This window comes from Ursus americanus, chromosome 17 (assembly GCF_024610735.1).
Source record: "Ursus americanus isolate L20-20 chromosome 17, mUrsAme1.1.p, whole genome shotgun sequence".
Lineage (NCBI taxonomy): Eukaryota > Metazoa > Chordata > Mammalia > Carnivora > Ursidae > Ursus > Ursus americanus.
In genome coordinates, this window is record NC_142143.1 from 3,539,255 (window position 1) to 3,555,504 (window position 16,250).

Genomic DNA, 16,250 nt, shown 5'->3' on the forward strand with positions numbered 1-16,250 from the left:
CAGAGAGAAAGAGAAGGCGAGCATGGGTAAGAAAATAAAACCATATTAAACGTTGCGTACGAAAGCCCACTTTACAATAAAGACATATATCAGTTGAAAGGAAGTGAATGAAAAAAAGACGTGTCATAGACACAGTGACCCTAAAAGGCTAGTATGGCTATTTTCTTTTCCAGTTTTATGGAGATACAATCGACATCTCACCTGGCATGAATATCGGGTAAACTAGACTGCAAAACAAAGATCATTCCCTGAGATAAACAGAGACATTTCATCATAAGAAAAGGACCAAGTCACGTGGACATGACCACAAATGTGCATCCATGTACTAGCGCCTCAGAACACACGAACCAAAGGGACGGAATCAAGGGTAGAAGAGACAATTCGCCAGTCAGCATAGGACAGACGAACAGCCTCTCTCAGCAAGTGATAGAAAACCTACAGAAAGTCCAGAGAAGACATAGAAGATGTCACGTGTGGGTACCAACTATCTCGATGGAGTCGACGTTTGTAGCCAACCCGCCCAACCACGGTACAATACACACAGTTTTTGAGTGCACGAGGCCAAGGCGTCGAGGCAGGCCACACCGGGGTACGAGCTTCCAGACACTAGTCTCAATGTAACGGGCTCAAAACCATAGAGAATGCATTCTCTGACCACGACAGACTGAAGTTAGAAATCCATGTAACGGTAAGATTTCACACAAACTCCGAATACCTGGAAATAGAACAACTCGTTTGATTTCACGGGTGAAAACCCCAACAGGGGAAAGTAGAACTATATTTAACGGAAAGATACCCGAACTACCGCAAACATGCCGGAGGCAGCTCAGCGTGTCCGGTGGGACACTGACAGCGTTAACCGCTTCTGTGAGAAAGGAAGAAAGCTCTCAAAGCCAGGACTCGGGGTTTCACCTAAGAAAGAGGGAAAAGCAAAGCAAAGCAAGAAACCCAGAGTCAGACCTGCCTGGGCTCTCAGGGCGCTCTCAGTCCCTCTGGGGTTTCCCCAGGGCAGGGGGTTCCAGCTAAGGGGCCTTGGCAGGCTGGCGGTTGGGAAGCTGGGCCGCGATAGTTCCATTAGCACTGGGCTTTGGAGGCCCACGCGGGCGTGGGAGGGGGCGGGGACCCCGGAAGCCCTGCCCATTCGCCGCTGCAGGGTCGTGACCCCACGGCCCGCGCCCCCCCTCCCGCCCTCCCGGCAGTTGGCTGGACCCTGCTGCCTGAGGCCAGGGGCTCCCAGGTTCACGGGCAGGCGGCGCCATGCGGCCCGGGCCCGCGCTCCTCTTCCTGGGCCTGGGCCTGGGCCTGGGCCTCGGCCAGAATCGCGGCCACCTCCCGCAGCCCCCGGCTCCTCGCAGGGCCCAGGCTGCCGGCCTCATCTCCGGGACGCCCGCCGCGTCTATGTCCGGACGCCGCCGCCCGGATCCTGCCTGGGCTCGCCGCCCCCCGCCTGCCTCTCAGACCCGCAGCCCAGCGCAGGGAGACATGGCGGCGCTGCGCGCCTGGAGGGACGCCCCGGGCCTCGGGGAGCCGGCCAGCAGCGCCCGCGTCAGCCTGCGGCCCCGCGCGGCCCCTGGCGGCGGCGTGGTCCTGCGGGGTGGCGGCCACCTCTGCCTGCCTCGCGGCCGCGCGCGCCCGCTCTGCGTCCTGCTGCGCGTCCTGCTGCGCGCCCGCCTGGCCGCTGCGCCCGCGCTGGTGGACCTGCGTCTGTCTGCGCGCCACGGCCGCCTGGGCCTGCTGTGGCGCACCCCGCCGCACCGCGCGCTTGGGCGCCGAAAGTGGACCTTCTGGCTCTTGCCGGTCGGGACGGCCAACCTGCGGCGCCCCCGCCGCGCTGCCTCCGACCTGCTCGCCCACGACGGCCCTGACCGCTACGCGGGCTTCGTGGCCCAAACCAAGTGTCCCACAGATGGGCCCACGCCTGTTGTTTTAGAAGCTGTCAACTCGGACGGTCCTCAAGCCATCGATTCTTTGGTGTCCTGCCAGGTATCCGCACAGCTGCCCTGTGAGGTCACCATGGTAAAGATCAATAGGAACAAAGATGGTGTTCCCCTGGTGGTGACCAGGAAGTTGGGGGATACCCTCAATGCGACCTTTCGATTCAACTGCGAAAAGGCCACGTTAATTGTTCCGGAGTGGCAAGCCTTTTCGGTGCCCTCCGTAAATGATGTGCCGGACTGGAACGCACCTTTGGATACACCACACATCCAATTAGGTAGAACTCCAGCATTTTTGCATATCGCCCCAAATTCTTTTTCTTGGGGGGTGTATGTGTTTAGATTCACGATCAGCCTCTTCAGGGAAAAACCAAAGACACTACTGGCAACAGGCTCAGATTTCATCTATGCCACCATCCTTAGAAGCGACCTAAAGGCAGTTGTTCCTGGGGGTCCCAACATAACAATTAATTTCACAGACAGGCTGGTTCTGGATGGAACGAACTCCTCGGATCCAGATTCAGACAACCCTTCAGAGGGACTCCTTTTTTCCTGGTACTGTACCACAGATCCAAAAAACTACCAGGGAGATAAAATTACAGTGATGAGCAACAGCGTCTGTCTCCCAAAGCAGACCGATCTGAACTGGAAGGGGGCCTCTGGCCCCGTCCTGACACTTTCACCAGGAACAGTTAAAGGTGGAGGTGTGTATTTTTTCAGAATGGTGATCCAGAAGGGTGGTCGAACAGCATATATTGATAAAAGGGTACACGTGCTCAAAGGACCCACCCCCAAAGCAAACATTTCGTGTATTGAAAATTGTGATGCCGTTCTGGTTATTTCAGACAGATTTTCTTTGTTTCTAAATTGCACAAATTGTTCAGCAAGCCAGGATGTCTACAAATGGTCGATTCTGTCATCTTCGGGTGATGAGATAACATTTGATTGGGTGAAACACACCACGACAGGGAGGAATGGTGCTTATTTGTCTATAAAAGCTTTTGCTTTTAAGGATTTTCCTGAAGCTAAGTTTTGGATTTCTGCACATCTAGCAGCTTGGAGTGGGGAGAACTTGGACTTGAGGCACCCCTTTATTATTAACTATGTCCCTGAAATCGGAGAGTGCACCATTAATCCAGCTAAAGGAGTTGCATTTTTTACCAGGTTTGTCATCCGCTGTAATAATTTTAAGGATAATGACATCCCTCTTACATACAAAATGATAGTCTCTGACTTGCATGGTTTCGGTCAGATCAGTTCTGTAAAAGAGAACACGTTGGGGGCCATCCTGTATTTGGGGAGCGAGTCCACATCGCCCCCTTCCTTTCTCCCTGTTGGGGTGTTGGCTAATCGTTATGCCATGAAGATATACGTTCAGGTGTATGACTCTCTAGGAGCTTTTTCTCAGGTGACGTTGTACGCGACCGTACGGGCTCCAACGGACGAAGTCTCGGAGAAGGATGTGCTTGATCGCTTATTCAATTTCACCATGGGACCAAACTCATCACTGTCTACTATGCTTGCCAACCAGGAATTTTTACCTGCAGGCTATCTCATGTATATAGCAGCTTCTGTTTTGAATAACATGAAGCCTGAATTAACTTTGCAAGCTGACAAAGCCAGACTCCGGGAATACCTTGTCAACCAGACTTTCATTCTTCCCAATAGCACTTTGGTGGAAATTAGCCAGGTAGTCATGAGTGTTACTAAACTAACCCAGACGACCTCTGGATTCACTCGAATGGCTCAGAAACTCGCCACGGTGAGGGTTTGGCAAGCCGATCGAGCCCTCCAACAGTCTCGGCAGAAAGATTCAGACTTCCACTCTGAACAAATAGAAATCGTGAGCACTGGGATATTGACAAGTTTGTCTAATATCTTTAAACTGACCGTTAGCTATGAAGTCGTTGATGAGCCTTTCTACGTGTTGGAATTACTAGCAGACACAATATTGGAGGGTAAAGTACCAGGGAATGAGACCACTGCCATGACGGCCTCCAGCTTTAACGTGTACGTCAGGAAAACTGAAAAGTTGGACGTTACCGACATCTTCAGCAATGAGAAAAGGGGTCGAAATTATTTTCGTCCGACGCTCAACGTGAGTAGCATTCCTAGTTTCCTTGCAAATGCCCCGATTTCCACCATGTTCTGTGAGTTTGCAGGTGATCCCTTTCCTTGGATGAATGCTCAGGAAAGCTGTTCTGCAGATGTGGTTGGATTCAGAATGACAGGAACCACACCTAACGGCGATGCGATCGAGATCATGCCTGATGTAGCAGAAGCGTTCATCGTCAGAAGAAACTTGAGCTCTGCAACATTTAATCTCATGGTGGGACCCGAGAACGGGCCTGAGGGAGGTGATGAGTCCTTGCAAAGGACGACAGGGCAGTTTAGGTTTGAGGTGGACAGCAGTGTAGTGAAGGAGTTGCTGGTCCACATTGTGACCGAAGTGACCGTGTTGTTCACGGTGTTGGTGTATGCCGGCAGTGAAATTACCCCCAGTGCTCTGGTCGCCACCTTCCTTGTGCCCCATGACATCCCTCCCATGGCCAACCAGAGTGACCTGTTCGACTCAGCCTGTTCAGTGAAGGAGGCCCGTGTGGTTTGCCTTCCAGCGTCTCTGCTACAAGTCATAGCTCAGCGATGTGGCTCGGCTGAGTGCACCTTGGTCGTCGTTCTGCAAGCACCTCGTTTTGTCATGAAAGCCAGTGAAAAGCTAGTGAGAATCGCTCTTTTCAGCGTTCGCTGCCTAGACATGTATGGGATCCAGAGCGATTGGAGAGAAGATACCTGTGTTCTCGGAGAGAAGACCACCTGGCGAAGAGTGCACTGTATCTGCCAGAACACCAGGAGGGCCCGGCGGCAGCTACACCTAATAAAACAAGCCAGCATACACCTGCAAACCCACTTTTTGACGGCCAAGGTGATTGTGGTCCCTAATCCTGTAGATCTACGGTTGGAGGTCATCAAGAATGTTACCCAAAACCCGGTGTCGCTCTTCGCTGTACTTTTCATTATGCTCGTGTACATAATCCTAGCTTTCTGGGCCTTGTTGAGAGATGAAATGGATCAGTATCTTCGGCAACATGTGATAATTCTACTTGATAATGATCCTTATGATAAGGTATGTTACCTCGTCACTATTTTTACAGGAATCCGTTGTGGGGCTGGGACAAAAGCCAATGTCTTCGTCCAACTTAAAGGAACAGGAGGTGAGAGCGACGTTCATTGTCTGAGCCATCCATATTTTCCAACCCTGTACCGGGGAGGCATCAACACTTTCCTCCTAACGACGAAAAGGGACCTGGGGGACATCCGTTCCATTCGTGTGTGGCACAACAATGAGGGCAAAGCCCCCAGTTGGTATTTAAGCAGAATCAAAGTGGAAAATCTGTTCAGCAGACACATCTGGCTGTTCTTATGCCGGGAATGGCTCTCTGTTGACACCTCTTTGGACAGAACATTTCATGTTACCGACCCAGACCAGCCTATCAACAGAAAGGACTATTTCCTGATAGATTCGACTTACAAACTGGGGAAAGATCACATGTGGTTCTCTATTTTCTCTGGCGTCATTGCTAGGCCATTTAGTAGGCTGCAGAGACTGTCCTGCTGTTTGGCGATGCTGATGGCCTCCCTTCTGTGTAATATTATGTTCTTTAATCTTGACAGACCAGAAGAAATGGTGTCAGAAGAGAGGAGGTACATCAGGTCAATGATGATAGGACTGGAAAGTGTCTTAATTACGATCCCGGTGCACCTGCTGATCGCTTTTCTGTTCACCTACTCCCAGAGTGAACCTCGAGTGAGTCTAGAAAATGTATCTCCCCGGAAGCGTTCCTTGGTGTCAGATAGTGGACACTGGGAGGAATTTCTGAAAAAATGGCACGCTCATGAAACTCTGCATGCACCCACCAAGGAGGCTTCGAAGCTTCCACCTGGGAAAAGCCCTCGACTTCACAAGGCTTCGGCCAAGGCCCCCTCCATGGCGCAGCATACGCATAAGAAAGGAGAAAGCAAGGTGTCTCGCACCCAGGAGAAAAATATAAATGTCAGTAACGCAAACATAGATAACAATCAAGATGTTGCTTCTGGAGAGCCGCCTACCCCAGTGGGTCCTGTAGAACTCAAGAAGAAGAGAATCGTTCTGCCTTTGTTTTGTGTTTATCTAGCGTGGTTCTTGGTTTTTGTCACATCCAGTATTTCTTCGTTCTTCATTATATTTTACGGGCTGACCTATGGCTATGAAAAGTCAATGGAATGGCTCTTTGCATCGTTTTGTTCATTCTGTCTGTCCATTTTTCTGGTGCAGCCATCTAAAATTATACTCTTGTCTGGCATCCGAACAAGTAGGCCCAAATATTGTAAAAACCTTTCATGGGCAGGCAGGTACTGCTATACCGAGATCAAGTTGCGAAGCACATTGAGCCCCGAAGAAATGCAAAAGCGACGTGAGCAGATCATGCAGCTCCGACGATCCAGGATGTACCAGCCCCTCACCGAAGATGAAATCAGAATATTCAAAAGAAAGGGGAGAATCAAGAGAAGGGCTTTCCTGTTCCTGAGTTACATTCTGACTCACTTCATCTTTCTCGCCCTCCTGTGGAGCCTCGTCGCCCTCCTGCGCCACACGGACAGCTTCCACTATAATCAGTTTATTCGCGATCAGTTCTCTGGGGATCTCGGCTCGGTGACCAAGCTGGCGGACATCTACAGGTGGCTGGACAGTGTGCTTGTGCCTCTGCTCCACAACGACCCGAATCCAACGTTTCTTCCCGACAGCTCCTCTAAGATCCTGGGTCTTCCACTGCTGAGGCAGGTGAGGGCCAAACCTGGCGATAAGCTCTGCCTGCCTGCCAACAGCTTTGCCCAAACCAGCATGGAAGGGGAAATCCGTTGTCATCCCAACTATGGCACTGACCTGGAAGACACGAGAAACTACTCCAGCCTTTGGAACAAAGTTGCTAAGCGGGCTGAGAACACGAATACCAACGGGTTTACTTACAGGCCTCCCGAGAAGAGGTGGGGGTATTTCTCCCACGGACTCTTACACACCTACGGGTCGGGAGGCTACGCATTCTATTTTTTCCCAGAACAGCAGCAGTTTAATTCCACCGTGAGGCTCAGGGAACTCCAAAGCAGCGACTGGCTTGACGAGAAGACGTGGGCCGTGATTCTGGAGCTCACCACCTTCAATCCAGACGTCAGTCTGTTCTGCAGCGTGTCTGTGATTTTCGAGGCGTCTCAGTTAGGAGTTGTGAACGCGAGCGTATCCGTGCACTCCTTCTCGGTTGCCGATTTCAACAGGGAAACTTCGGCAGAGGTCTACTTGTATGTGGCCGTCCTCATTTTTTTTTTAGCCTACGTGGTCGATGAGGGCTATGTCATCGTGCAAGAGAGGGCCTCCTACGTGAGAAGCGTGTATAATCTGCTGAACCTCGCTCTAAAATGCATATTTACTGCGCTGATCGTGCTCTTCTTCAGGAAGCACTTCTTGGCCACGGGCATCATTCGGTTTTACTTGTCCAACCCTGCGGATTTCATTCCCTTTCACGCGGTTTCTCACGTAGATCACGTCATGAGGATCGTGTTGGGTTTCCTGTTATTTCTGACCATTTTGAAGACCCTCAGGTATTCCCGATTCTTCTATGCTGTGCGGCTGGCTCAGAGGGCCATTCAGGCGGCCCTTCCCGGCATCTGCCACATGGCGCTGGTGGTGTCCGTGTACTTTTTTGTGTATATGGCTTTCGGCTACCTGGTGTTCGGGCAACACGAGTGGAACTACAGTAACCTGATTCATGCTACGCAGACGATATTCTCCTATTGCGTTTCAGCATTTCAGAACACGGAATTCTCCAACAACAGGGTTCTGGGGGTCCTATTCCTCTCATCTTTCATGCTGGTGATGATCTGTATATTGATCAACTTATTTCAGGCAGTGATTTTGTCCACCTATGAGGAAATGAAGCAGACCGTGTATGAAGAACCATCAGACGAAGCAGAAGCAATGACCTATCTGTGTCGCAAGCTAAGAGCTATGTTTAGGTTTCTGACCCTCCAACCCAGGGATAAAGATGAACCAGAATTCTTTGTCAACATGCTGTATGGGCAGCCAGAGAAGAACAGCCGCCGGTATCTAGGCCTGAAGACCAGAAACATCAATGGGAAGAAAATGGTTTATCTTGTTGTGTGATCAGTGACAGGGTCAAGAACCACAGGCAAAATTCCCCCCAAATGCTCATTCTGTGCATATAAGGAATGTTCACTGACTCAGTAGTGCTCTCTACCCATGTTATGTAAAATTCACACCCCTACATTTGGAAGTAACTCCACCTTTGGCCTCTACTCTTGAGTGTTGGGATATAGGGCGGGTCTGCGGCATCATGGCTGATTTCCTTCTAGAGGGGAACTCGGTGTCTTTGGAGCCCACAACAGTTTAGAGTATCAGGGACCCAGGGTTGAGGGAGGGAGAGCTAAAGGGTCCCCACTCTACCTCTCCAGGGCCAAGCATTCTCTTGCTACTACTGTGTCCCTGGGTCTGGGAGCCAAGAGCTTGTGACTCCCTTGGTCCTTCTGCTACTGCCCTTTGCAGACCAGGGCTGGAGCACCCATCTGAGCCCCCTGCCTCCTCCACGCTCACACCCCGCAATCCAGCTGGGCCAGGGCTGAGGGACCTTGTGCGGAGTTTGGGATCTGTCCTCCTGCTTTTGAATTCAGGGATGGGACCTGACTGGCAGAAGTCTGAGCTTCCTGTCTACTCCTTAGGACTATTGCCACCTAAAGATGTGAAATTTAATAACATTTTTCAGCCATTAGACGTGAATTTCGTTCAACAACAGAAAGGCACGTGTATGTGTGTGGGGGGAGTGGGTTCACACTGAAAGGTAGTAAATGTTCTATATATTGACTGTAATAATATATCCATCCACGACATGGGCTTTGGTTTACTTATAGCATGGTGGGTTATTTTGGAATAATAAAGAAAACGGGGTTTATTGTTTAAGAGAAATATGGGCTCATAACTCTTATAGTTCTGCTCAGAAGCTTACTCATTTATGTAGATGCCGCTTTAAGCTTTACCAGATTAAATGTGAGATTTCTCCTGTGAGACTTGCTGTGATTTCTGTGTGAGGGGCGTATATACAGATGGCTCCTGCCCTCCACATGGAGAACAAGTGAAGGGGGACAACCCAATGAGGTGGGTGATGACTTTGTCCCGAGCCCTTCTTACTCACTCAATGCCCCTGTGCTGGAATGGCTCACAGGCCCACAGAGGCATGTACCATGCCATCAACACAATAGTGTCTATAGGTCAGACTTGGATTTTTTTTTAAAGATTTTATTTATTTGAGTGAGAGAGAGAGAGAAAGGATTGGCAGAGGGAGAATCAGACTCCCCACTGAGCAGGGAGCTAGATGCAGGACTGCATCCCAGGATCTTGGGATCAGGACCTGAGTGCAAGGCAGACGCTTCATGGACTGAGCCCACCATGCATCCCTATCTTTTTATCTGTAAATATGTAGCTTCTTTGGCAAACCATTTAAAAAAAATATTTTGTGATATTGTCAATCCTTTTGGATTTTCTTCTTATATTAAAAACCATGGACTGCTCAAATTCAAAATTAACTTTATTTTCTGCTGAAGACCATGACTTGCTTCTTGAATATTTCCCTTAGCTCTCCCAGCCCATCTCCTAGTTGATCTGGCTTAACAGCTTTAACAGTATTCATGAGACAAGGTTATGTATCCCAGTGGTTATAGGTCATATATGAAATGCTCCATCCAGATGGTCCATCTTTGGGCAGATGCAGGAAAAAAGTCAAGAGTATATAATCTTGGCATTGATCCAAGGAATGCTATTGCTGGAAGCACGCAGAGGTCTTATCTGCTAGTAAGAAAATCAGAGTGCTTGCTAAGCTCCCCCGAGTCCATGTCCAGGAGTTGTTATTCCCAGGATTACTAAAATGCCTTGTATATTATTTCTCAGTTCCCCAAAGGAAAAAGGTCCAGCCCCCAGGCCTGCTGGCTTCAGGCGAGCACGGAGCTCGGAACACGCAGGTGCAGAGGGGCCTGGAGATGGGCATGGTGGGGAGGCACGAGCCAAGAGCAGGTCTGAGACTGGGGGCACGGGCACCCTGCAGGCCAGAGGGCCCTCTGGAAGCTGGAGCTGGGCAGGCTTGTGAGGGACAGGATGGTGGGGCGCAGATCCCGAAGGGCGTCGCATCCAGGTTGCGAGCAGCACGGCGACATGTCCAGTGTGCTCAGCGCTTTATGAAGCGGGGAAGGACAGGGCTCCTTTTGAACCTATTCTGTCAGCTGCCTAGGGCGGACACAGCCACTCCCACCTGTGGCGTGGGCCCAGGGGTAAGGGATGGGTGTCTTTATGGGGGTAGGGGCGGGAGTCAGCGAGGTAGGACCATGGCGCTCTAGCCCAGGCGCTTGGTGAGCAAGACGATGCGTGGCGTCTCTTCGGGCCGCCTGGGCTCTGCGAAGCCCGGTGAATAATCCAGAAGGCAAAGGAGAGTCTCGGAGAAAGCACTCCAGAAGGGCCAGTGGGATCGCTCTGGCAGGAGAAAAGCCAGATCTTCCCCTTCCGCCGCCGCGTCCCAGAGCCGGAAGTTCACCCTCTAGACCTAACCCGGGCTTCGGGGGCGGGGCAAAGGGTCCCGCGCACGCGCTTTGGGTTGGTGCAGTCGGGAGGCGGGGCCGCGCGGTCCGAGTGGCGCTCCCTGGTGGTGCGGCGCGGCCTGGTGGCGTGGCGGGCCGCGGCTCGGCGACGGAGGCCTGAGTGGACTAGAGCGCCGAGGTCCGGGGGGGGGCCCGGACGTGCGCGCCCCTCCGGGGAAGTGAGGCAGTCCGGTGGAGGTGCTCGGGTAAAACAGCGGAGGGGGAAGGCCGTCGGGGGCGTCCATTGGCAGTCTCCCGTTAGTAACACAAGGGGAGGGAGAAGGGAACGTGGTCGGGACCGGAGGGACAGCATGCGAGTCGCGCGCGCTCGTGGCCGGAACCTCCGCAGGACCCTCCGCAGGACAGAGGATAGGGCCCCAGACATATTTGAAGGGGTGATGGTCAAGAATTGTTCCAAAACTAGTGAAAGGCGCCAGACCACAGGTCAAAGAGTTTTCTTAAGGAAGCAGAGGCAGGTGCCATAGAAAAAAGAAAACCCGTGATTAGGTAGGGAGGTAAGGTAGGTAGGTAAGGTAAGGTAGATAAAGATACTCAAACTCCTGAAAGCGCCCAAATAAGAGAAAATCTTCGAGGTAGCCAGAGGGACGTTCCGTAGGTGGAGATGTGGGGGAAAGGCTTCTGGTGGAAGGAGCAGCGGGAGCAAAAGCAAGGAGGTGGCAAGTCAGGCAGTGCTGCAGGACAGTGCGTGAGATGCCTGGCCTGTCCTCGTGTCTGAGGGGGCGGTCTTGGACAGGGCTACTGGCCGACTTAGAGGGCTCGGTGGCCCGGAAGGGAGTGTATGCTGGAGTGTGGTTGGGAGCCTCTTCGGTTTGAGGCATCAGCCAGCCTTGGCTTGTCTCAACTTGTGTTCAGGTTTGTCCTGCTTATTCTGAACTTGGGGTTCCTTGTCTGTCAGGAGTGCCCTAGGTCTTGTGGGTCAGGAGCATGCAGTGGGAGGCTTTGAGGTGTGCATGGTTCTTGGTTCTGAAGGTGACGTGCCCCCTCTCTTGAGCTTACAGATGGAGGGTGAGGCAGAGCGCAGTCCTCTGGGTGTGTTTACGTGCCAGCTCTGTGCCCTGACAGCTCCATACAGCTATGTGGGGCAGAAGCCCCCTGACACCCACTCAGTCATGTGAGTACACCATGCTCCTGGGGCTGCTGGCCCAGGAAGCCGCTGGCCGGAGCTGCTTGGCCAGTGCCATGCCTGAGTCTGACACATGGCTTGGGTGTCGTGTTTTAGGCCCATCTCTGCCAGGGCTCTGGACGCTGCAGGAGTGACCTGCGGAGGCCCAAGGCAAGGCTCAAGGGCCTTCTGGCCCCTCCAGAACCTCCAGGCCCCTTCCTCCCCACTCAAGCTGGAGATAAACACCTGTACCAGCTGTGGGGTAGAAGCATTGTGGCTCCAGCTGCAGTAGCTCAACACCTGGGAATAAAAGGCACCACGGCAGCCTCTTCATTTGGAGCTGCCCCTTGTTGTCATTCCTCCTGGTTCCTGTGGACCTGCTTTCTTAGTGGGAAGCGCCTGCCCTCTTGCAGTGAGGGAAGTGCGTCCTAAGGACCAGCTTCTCATGAATCTGCCCAGAACTGACCTTGAGTAGAGCCAGTGTGTCCTGGGGCTTTAACTTGTGCTTCATCGAACGCCGTATCATGGGGAATCTGACCAGTACAGTGCTCAGCCAGTATGTTACTCACATGGGAGAGGCGACAGGGGCCAAGGCTTTCTTGTGGGTGGGTTCCTCTGCTGACCAGGAACCTGGGGTGACATCATGGGCCCCTGTTGGTCTCCTTTGATGTGTGGGGTGAGGCCAGTGCCTTACACAGGGTGTAAGGGGCCCTGGTTCTCCCTGCGTGGTGATAGCAGGCGGCTTGGGAGTGGGTGTCACCATGCTAGGAGTGTAGGGAAGGGCATGGAGAGCTCAGAGGAGCCTTGTACTCCCTGCCCTCATCCCAGCGGGGCAGGTGGGATCTCCGGCCCTGCATTGCAGCAGCCCGTCTTTCAGTTTGCGAGCAGTGGTTCTCCCCACCATGGCTGTTAGAGCCGAGAGCAGCTCCGATTTCAGGTCCAGCCTGCTCCCCGATTGCTTGCCTTTCTGTTACTACTTGGTGGCACAGGGGGACCAGCCCCTCCTCCCATGAAGCCACCCAGGTGTGTGGGCCCTGGGGAGGTCCATTCCATGCCACCGCCAAGCTTCCGTCAGCAGAGGTCCAGGCCGTTCTGACCTCTGGTGTCGCTTACTGTCCTGCAGCCTCCTGGAGGAGAGTTACGTCATGAAGGACCCATTCACCTCAGACAAGGACAGATTCCTGGTCCTCGGGTCAAAGTGCAGTTTATGCAGCCGGCTGGTGTGCGTGGGCCCGGTGGGTAAGCTGCGTGGGTTGGGGCTGCCTCCCCTCCCTCCCTCCCTCCTTGTGGCTGGGACCCCACACATGATCGTGGGAAAGGTGACGTGTGAGCCTTTCCCAAGGACGGCGTGAGCGTCAGCCTCTCCTTGTGGTGATGATCCCAGGAGCCCTCTCAGTGACGTGGTGGGGGCCCAGGGGTTCTTGGAGGCCAGCTGGTCCACCTCATTATGCATGGGTCCTGCAGCCAACGGAGGTGAACAGACAGGCAGAGGGGCGAGCTGGGGTCAGTCAGAGGGTCTCAGTGTTGGCTGCGGAGTGAGTGCTGACAGTTCTCCCCGCTCCCAACCATGCCAATGGCCACTGGGCTTCTCCCCATGGGATGGTGACCTTCTTCCTCCTTGTTCTTGGAGGGATTTTCCAGAGGAAGGGACTGTGCTTTCTTGAGCATTTGTTGTGGGTCAGGCCCTGTGCTTGGGGCCTGTTTTCCCAGTGCCGATTCCTTCAGTCCTGCCCCAAACCTAGCTGTGCAAAGCAGTTTTAGGTAAGGACACGGAGTTGCGGGGAGGCTGAGCAGGCCCAGGCCACCGGCGTAGTGAGCCTGTTGTTGGACAGCCGAGGGGTGGGAGGGGGTGGAGCGGCGTGGCTGAGCAGTGTGGCCCCTGTAACTGGAGCGGATGCAGCCAGACAGCAGTCCCTGGGCGTTCTGCTAGGGGGCGGAGTGTGGACAGGGCGCTGCGTCAGAGACCAGGTTTAAACATCAGCCTCTGTACCTGAAGGGTCAGGGTGACGAGATCTGACGGGGTGGGACGAAGCCTTAGCAAGGCAGAGACCTGCGTGTTCAAGGACATGGGGTGGTTGGTGAGGACTCAGCGGGAGAGAAGCGGCTGGGAAACGAAGACTGGAGAGGGGGGTTGGGGCGGAGCGGGATGGGGGAGAAGCCTTGAATGCCACACTTACACATTTGGGCTGCACTTGGTGAGCAGAGGAGAGGGTGCCCCATGTAGTATGCGAGGTCTCCAGTGTTCTTGGACGAGGTGCTTGGTTGGTGGCGAGTCTCCTCTCTTACATGGGAACAGATCTCTTCTGAGAACCGCAGGAAGGACAGCCTTGTCTTAACTGAGGCACGCTCTGAGCTGCTGGAACAAAGAGACCCCCAAAATACAGTGGCCTGATGATGACAGACAGTCCTCACTGACTTTTCATGTGTGTAACAGTCCAGAGCAGGTGGCGCCGCTGCCATTCTTAAAACACAGCATCCGCTGGGTCCCCAGTGGCTGCTGCAGCTCCCACCATCATACCTATGCTCCCGCCTGCCAGAAGAGACAGGGAGCACATGCCCATTCCTTCTAAGGGCACGACCAGGAGGTGGCACAGAGCTGCTAATGACACAGACCCAGTCCTGTGGCCACACCCAGTTGCAGAAAGGTCTGGGAAGGTAGTCTTTGGATGAGGCCCTGGGCAACGAGTCTCAGGAATTGAGTGGCAGAGTATGGGCGCAGGGGAGAATGTCCACGGTTGGACAGACCTGACCTCGCGCCCAGACCAGCTGCTCCCTGGTGGCTTTTTTGGTCTGTGGGGCTGTGCCCAGCACTGGTGGTCACCAAGCCCCTATCGCACTGCTGTGATAACCTGGAGATGGAAGGATCTAGGATCTCTGACAGTTTAGGTGTGTCACCGGCTCCAGCTTCTCATTGTTTCCACGTCCCCTGTGACGGCATGTCAGTCCCCAGGTCTTTCCTCGCCATCCAGGCTCTCCCACCCGGGTTGACTCAGGCCTGCATTGCCTTGCTCTTTCCCACATCTTTGCCAGTCTCACTGGGTGATTCCCACACGCTCAGAACCGCCCCCCCCCCATACTCCACTGCCTGCAGGGCTGACGGGGGTCTCTTGCCTCCCTGCTCTCTCCACCCTGGCAGCCCTCCATTGTCACTTTTTGTATTAGGTGATGATCGCATTCTTGGAGGTGGCTGGCCAGCCCCCAGGCCCTGCTCTCCCTCGAGCTGTTCTGGCCCTGGCCACCCCCTCCCGACATGCCTCCACCGCCCCCCGCCAGCTGCCCCTGCCCAGTCCCCCCTCCCCCCCGCCTGCCCTGTATGGGGTGAAGGACTGGCCTCTGGGAGAAGCCGCACCCCCGCTCTGTGGTACTTAGCCCCTGTCCTCTTCCAGGAATGCAGTTTGTTCTACTCCAAGAGGTTTTGCCTCCCCTGTGTCCAGGAGAACATGGATGCCTTCCCTCAGGAAATCCGGCAAGACTTGGAGAAAAGGAAAGCTCCATCGAAGAGGCCGGCCAGCCAGCCTGGCTCTCGGACATGAACGCGGCCGGGTGCCAGGTTGGCAGCAGCACCTCGCACAGAGCTCCCGGGCCAGCAGGGCCCCTGCAGCCTGGGTCTGGGATGGTGCGGAGCTGGGAGCTGTCGTGCCCAGCCTTGTTCCGGGCCAGAAGCAACGTGTGCAGCCGAGCAGGCCGGGGCCCAGCCTGCAGCAGGAAGGTGACCAGGAGACCGGCAGAAGGCGCTCAAAAGGCAGACCTCGGACCAGACATCCCGCAGAACTGACCCCGTCCAGAGCCCCCCGGATGCTGAGACTGTAGGGCAGGAACTGAGGAATGGCTCAGAACTGGCACAAAGGGAAGCCAGGTCTGGGCCTGTTGGCCCTTTTGCTCTCCTACCGGATCTGGGGCTCTAGGCCTTCCCACAGGGTCATCCCCTGGCTCCTGCTTTCACACGGCCAGACCTGGAGGGCCCTTTGCGTGATTCATCAGATCCAGGAGTTGCCTCCAGGTGACACGCTGTTCTGCCTGGCCCTGAGGACACAGGAGTGAAGGGACAAAGCCCTCTGTCCTGGTCCCGTGTGGGGAGGCCCTCTGGTCACGCTGGGGGGTCGTGCTGTCCGTGCTTATGCGGAGGCAGGACGGCTGGGGTGGGGACTCCTGCCTCCCCCATCCTAGGAATCGAGTGTTCACACGGTGAAGATGTCACTCAGCGGGACGGTTCCCAGGGAGGTGACCTGTGGGAAGGTGCCTGAGGTGTGTCGGGAGCTGCAGACACGACCGGGGGGTCTGGGGGCGGTGGAATTTTACTTCACATCCTCGTGGTGCTTGGAAAATGTTTTAAATCTTGACCATGTGTTAGATCCATAATTAAAAACCCAAAGAACTAGTTAATGTTTTGAAAAGTAATCCTTCCCCGGACACATTCGCAAGGCCGACGTTCTCCTTGGCACTCTGGATCTAGCGTGGGTGGGGGGCTGGGGAGTTGCCACGTGCAGCCTCTTCTGTCCCGTCTGTCCCGCGGGCCCAATCCCATC

At 54.1% G+C, this 16,250-nt stretch overlaps 2 protein-coding genes across 5 annotated transcripts; both read left to right on the forward strand.

Annotated features, from left to right (window-relative positions):
• Positions 1 to 1,257: 1,257 nt before the first annotated feature.
• LOC123780543 (polycystin family receptor for egg jelly) lies at positions 1,258 to 8,127 on the forward strand. Its single transcript, XM_045779493.2, has one exon. The coding sequence runs from the start codon at positions 1,258 to 1,260 to the stop codon at positions 8,125 to 8,127; it is 6,870 nt and encodes a 2,289-aa protein (XP_045635449.2).
• A 2,502-nt stretch (positions 8,128 to 10,629) lies between these two features.
• On the forward strand, positions 10,630 to 16,102 carry CDPF1 (cysteine rich DPF motif domain containing 1). Of its 4 annotated transcripts, none has more exons than XM_087868618.1 (4): positions 10,630 to 10,858; positions 11,621 to 11,733; positions 12,848 to 12,963; positions 15,111 to 16,102. In XM_087868618.1, exons 2-4 carry the CDS (start codon positions 11,621 to 11,623, stop codon positions 15,497 to 15,499), a joined length of 618 nt encoding a protein of 205 aa, XP_087724744.1. In that variant the 5' UTR covers positions 10,630 to 10,858; the 3' UTR covers positions 15,500 to 16,102. The 4 variants fall into 4 exon arrangements, with proteins under 4 accessions (XP_087724744.1, XP_087724743.1, XP_087724742.1 ...); XM_087868617.1 differs by having other exon boundaries at positions 10,630 to 10,807; positions 11,614 to 11,733; XM_087868616.1 differs by having other exon boundaries at positions 10,630 to 10,807.
• Positions 16,103 to 16,250: the final 148 nt, after the last annotated feature.

Excerpts from the sequence above, each read along its gene's own strand:
- LOC123780543 (XM_045779493.2), top strand. The coding sequence starts at position 1,258 with ATGCGGCCCGGGCCCGCGCTCCTCTTCCTGGGCCTGGGCCTGGGCCTG.
- CDPF1 (XM_087868618.1), top strand. The coding sequence starts at position 11,621 with ATGGAGGGTGAGGCAGAGCGCAGTCCTCTGGGTGTGTTTACGTGCCAG. Across the intron at positions 11,734-12,847 it reads CCTGACACCCACTCAGTCAT|CCTCCTGGAGGAGAGTTACG; the intron begins GTGAGTACACCA and ends ACTGTCCTGCAG. Across the intron at positions 12,964-15,110 it reads GGTGTGCGTGGGCCCGGTGG|GAATGCAGTTTGTTCTACTC; the intron begins GTAAGCTGCGTG and ends GTCCTCTTCCAG.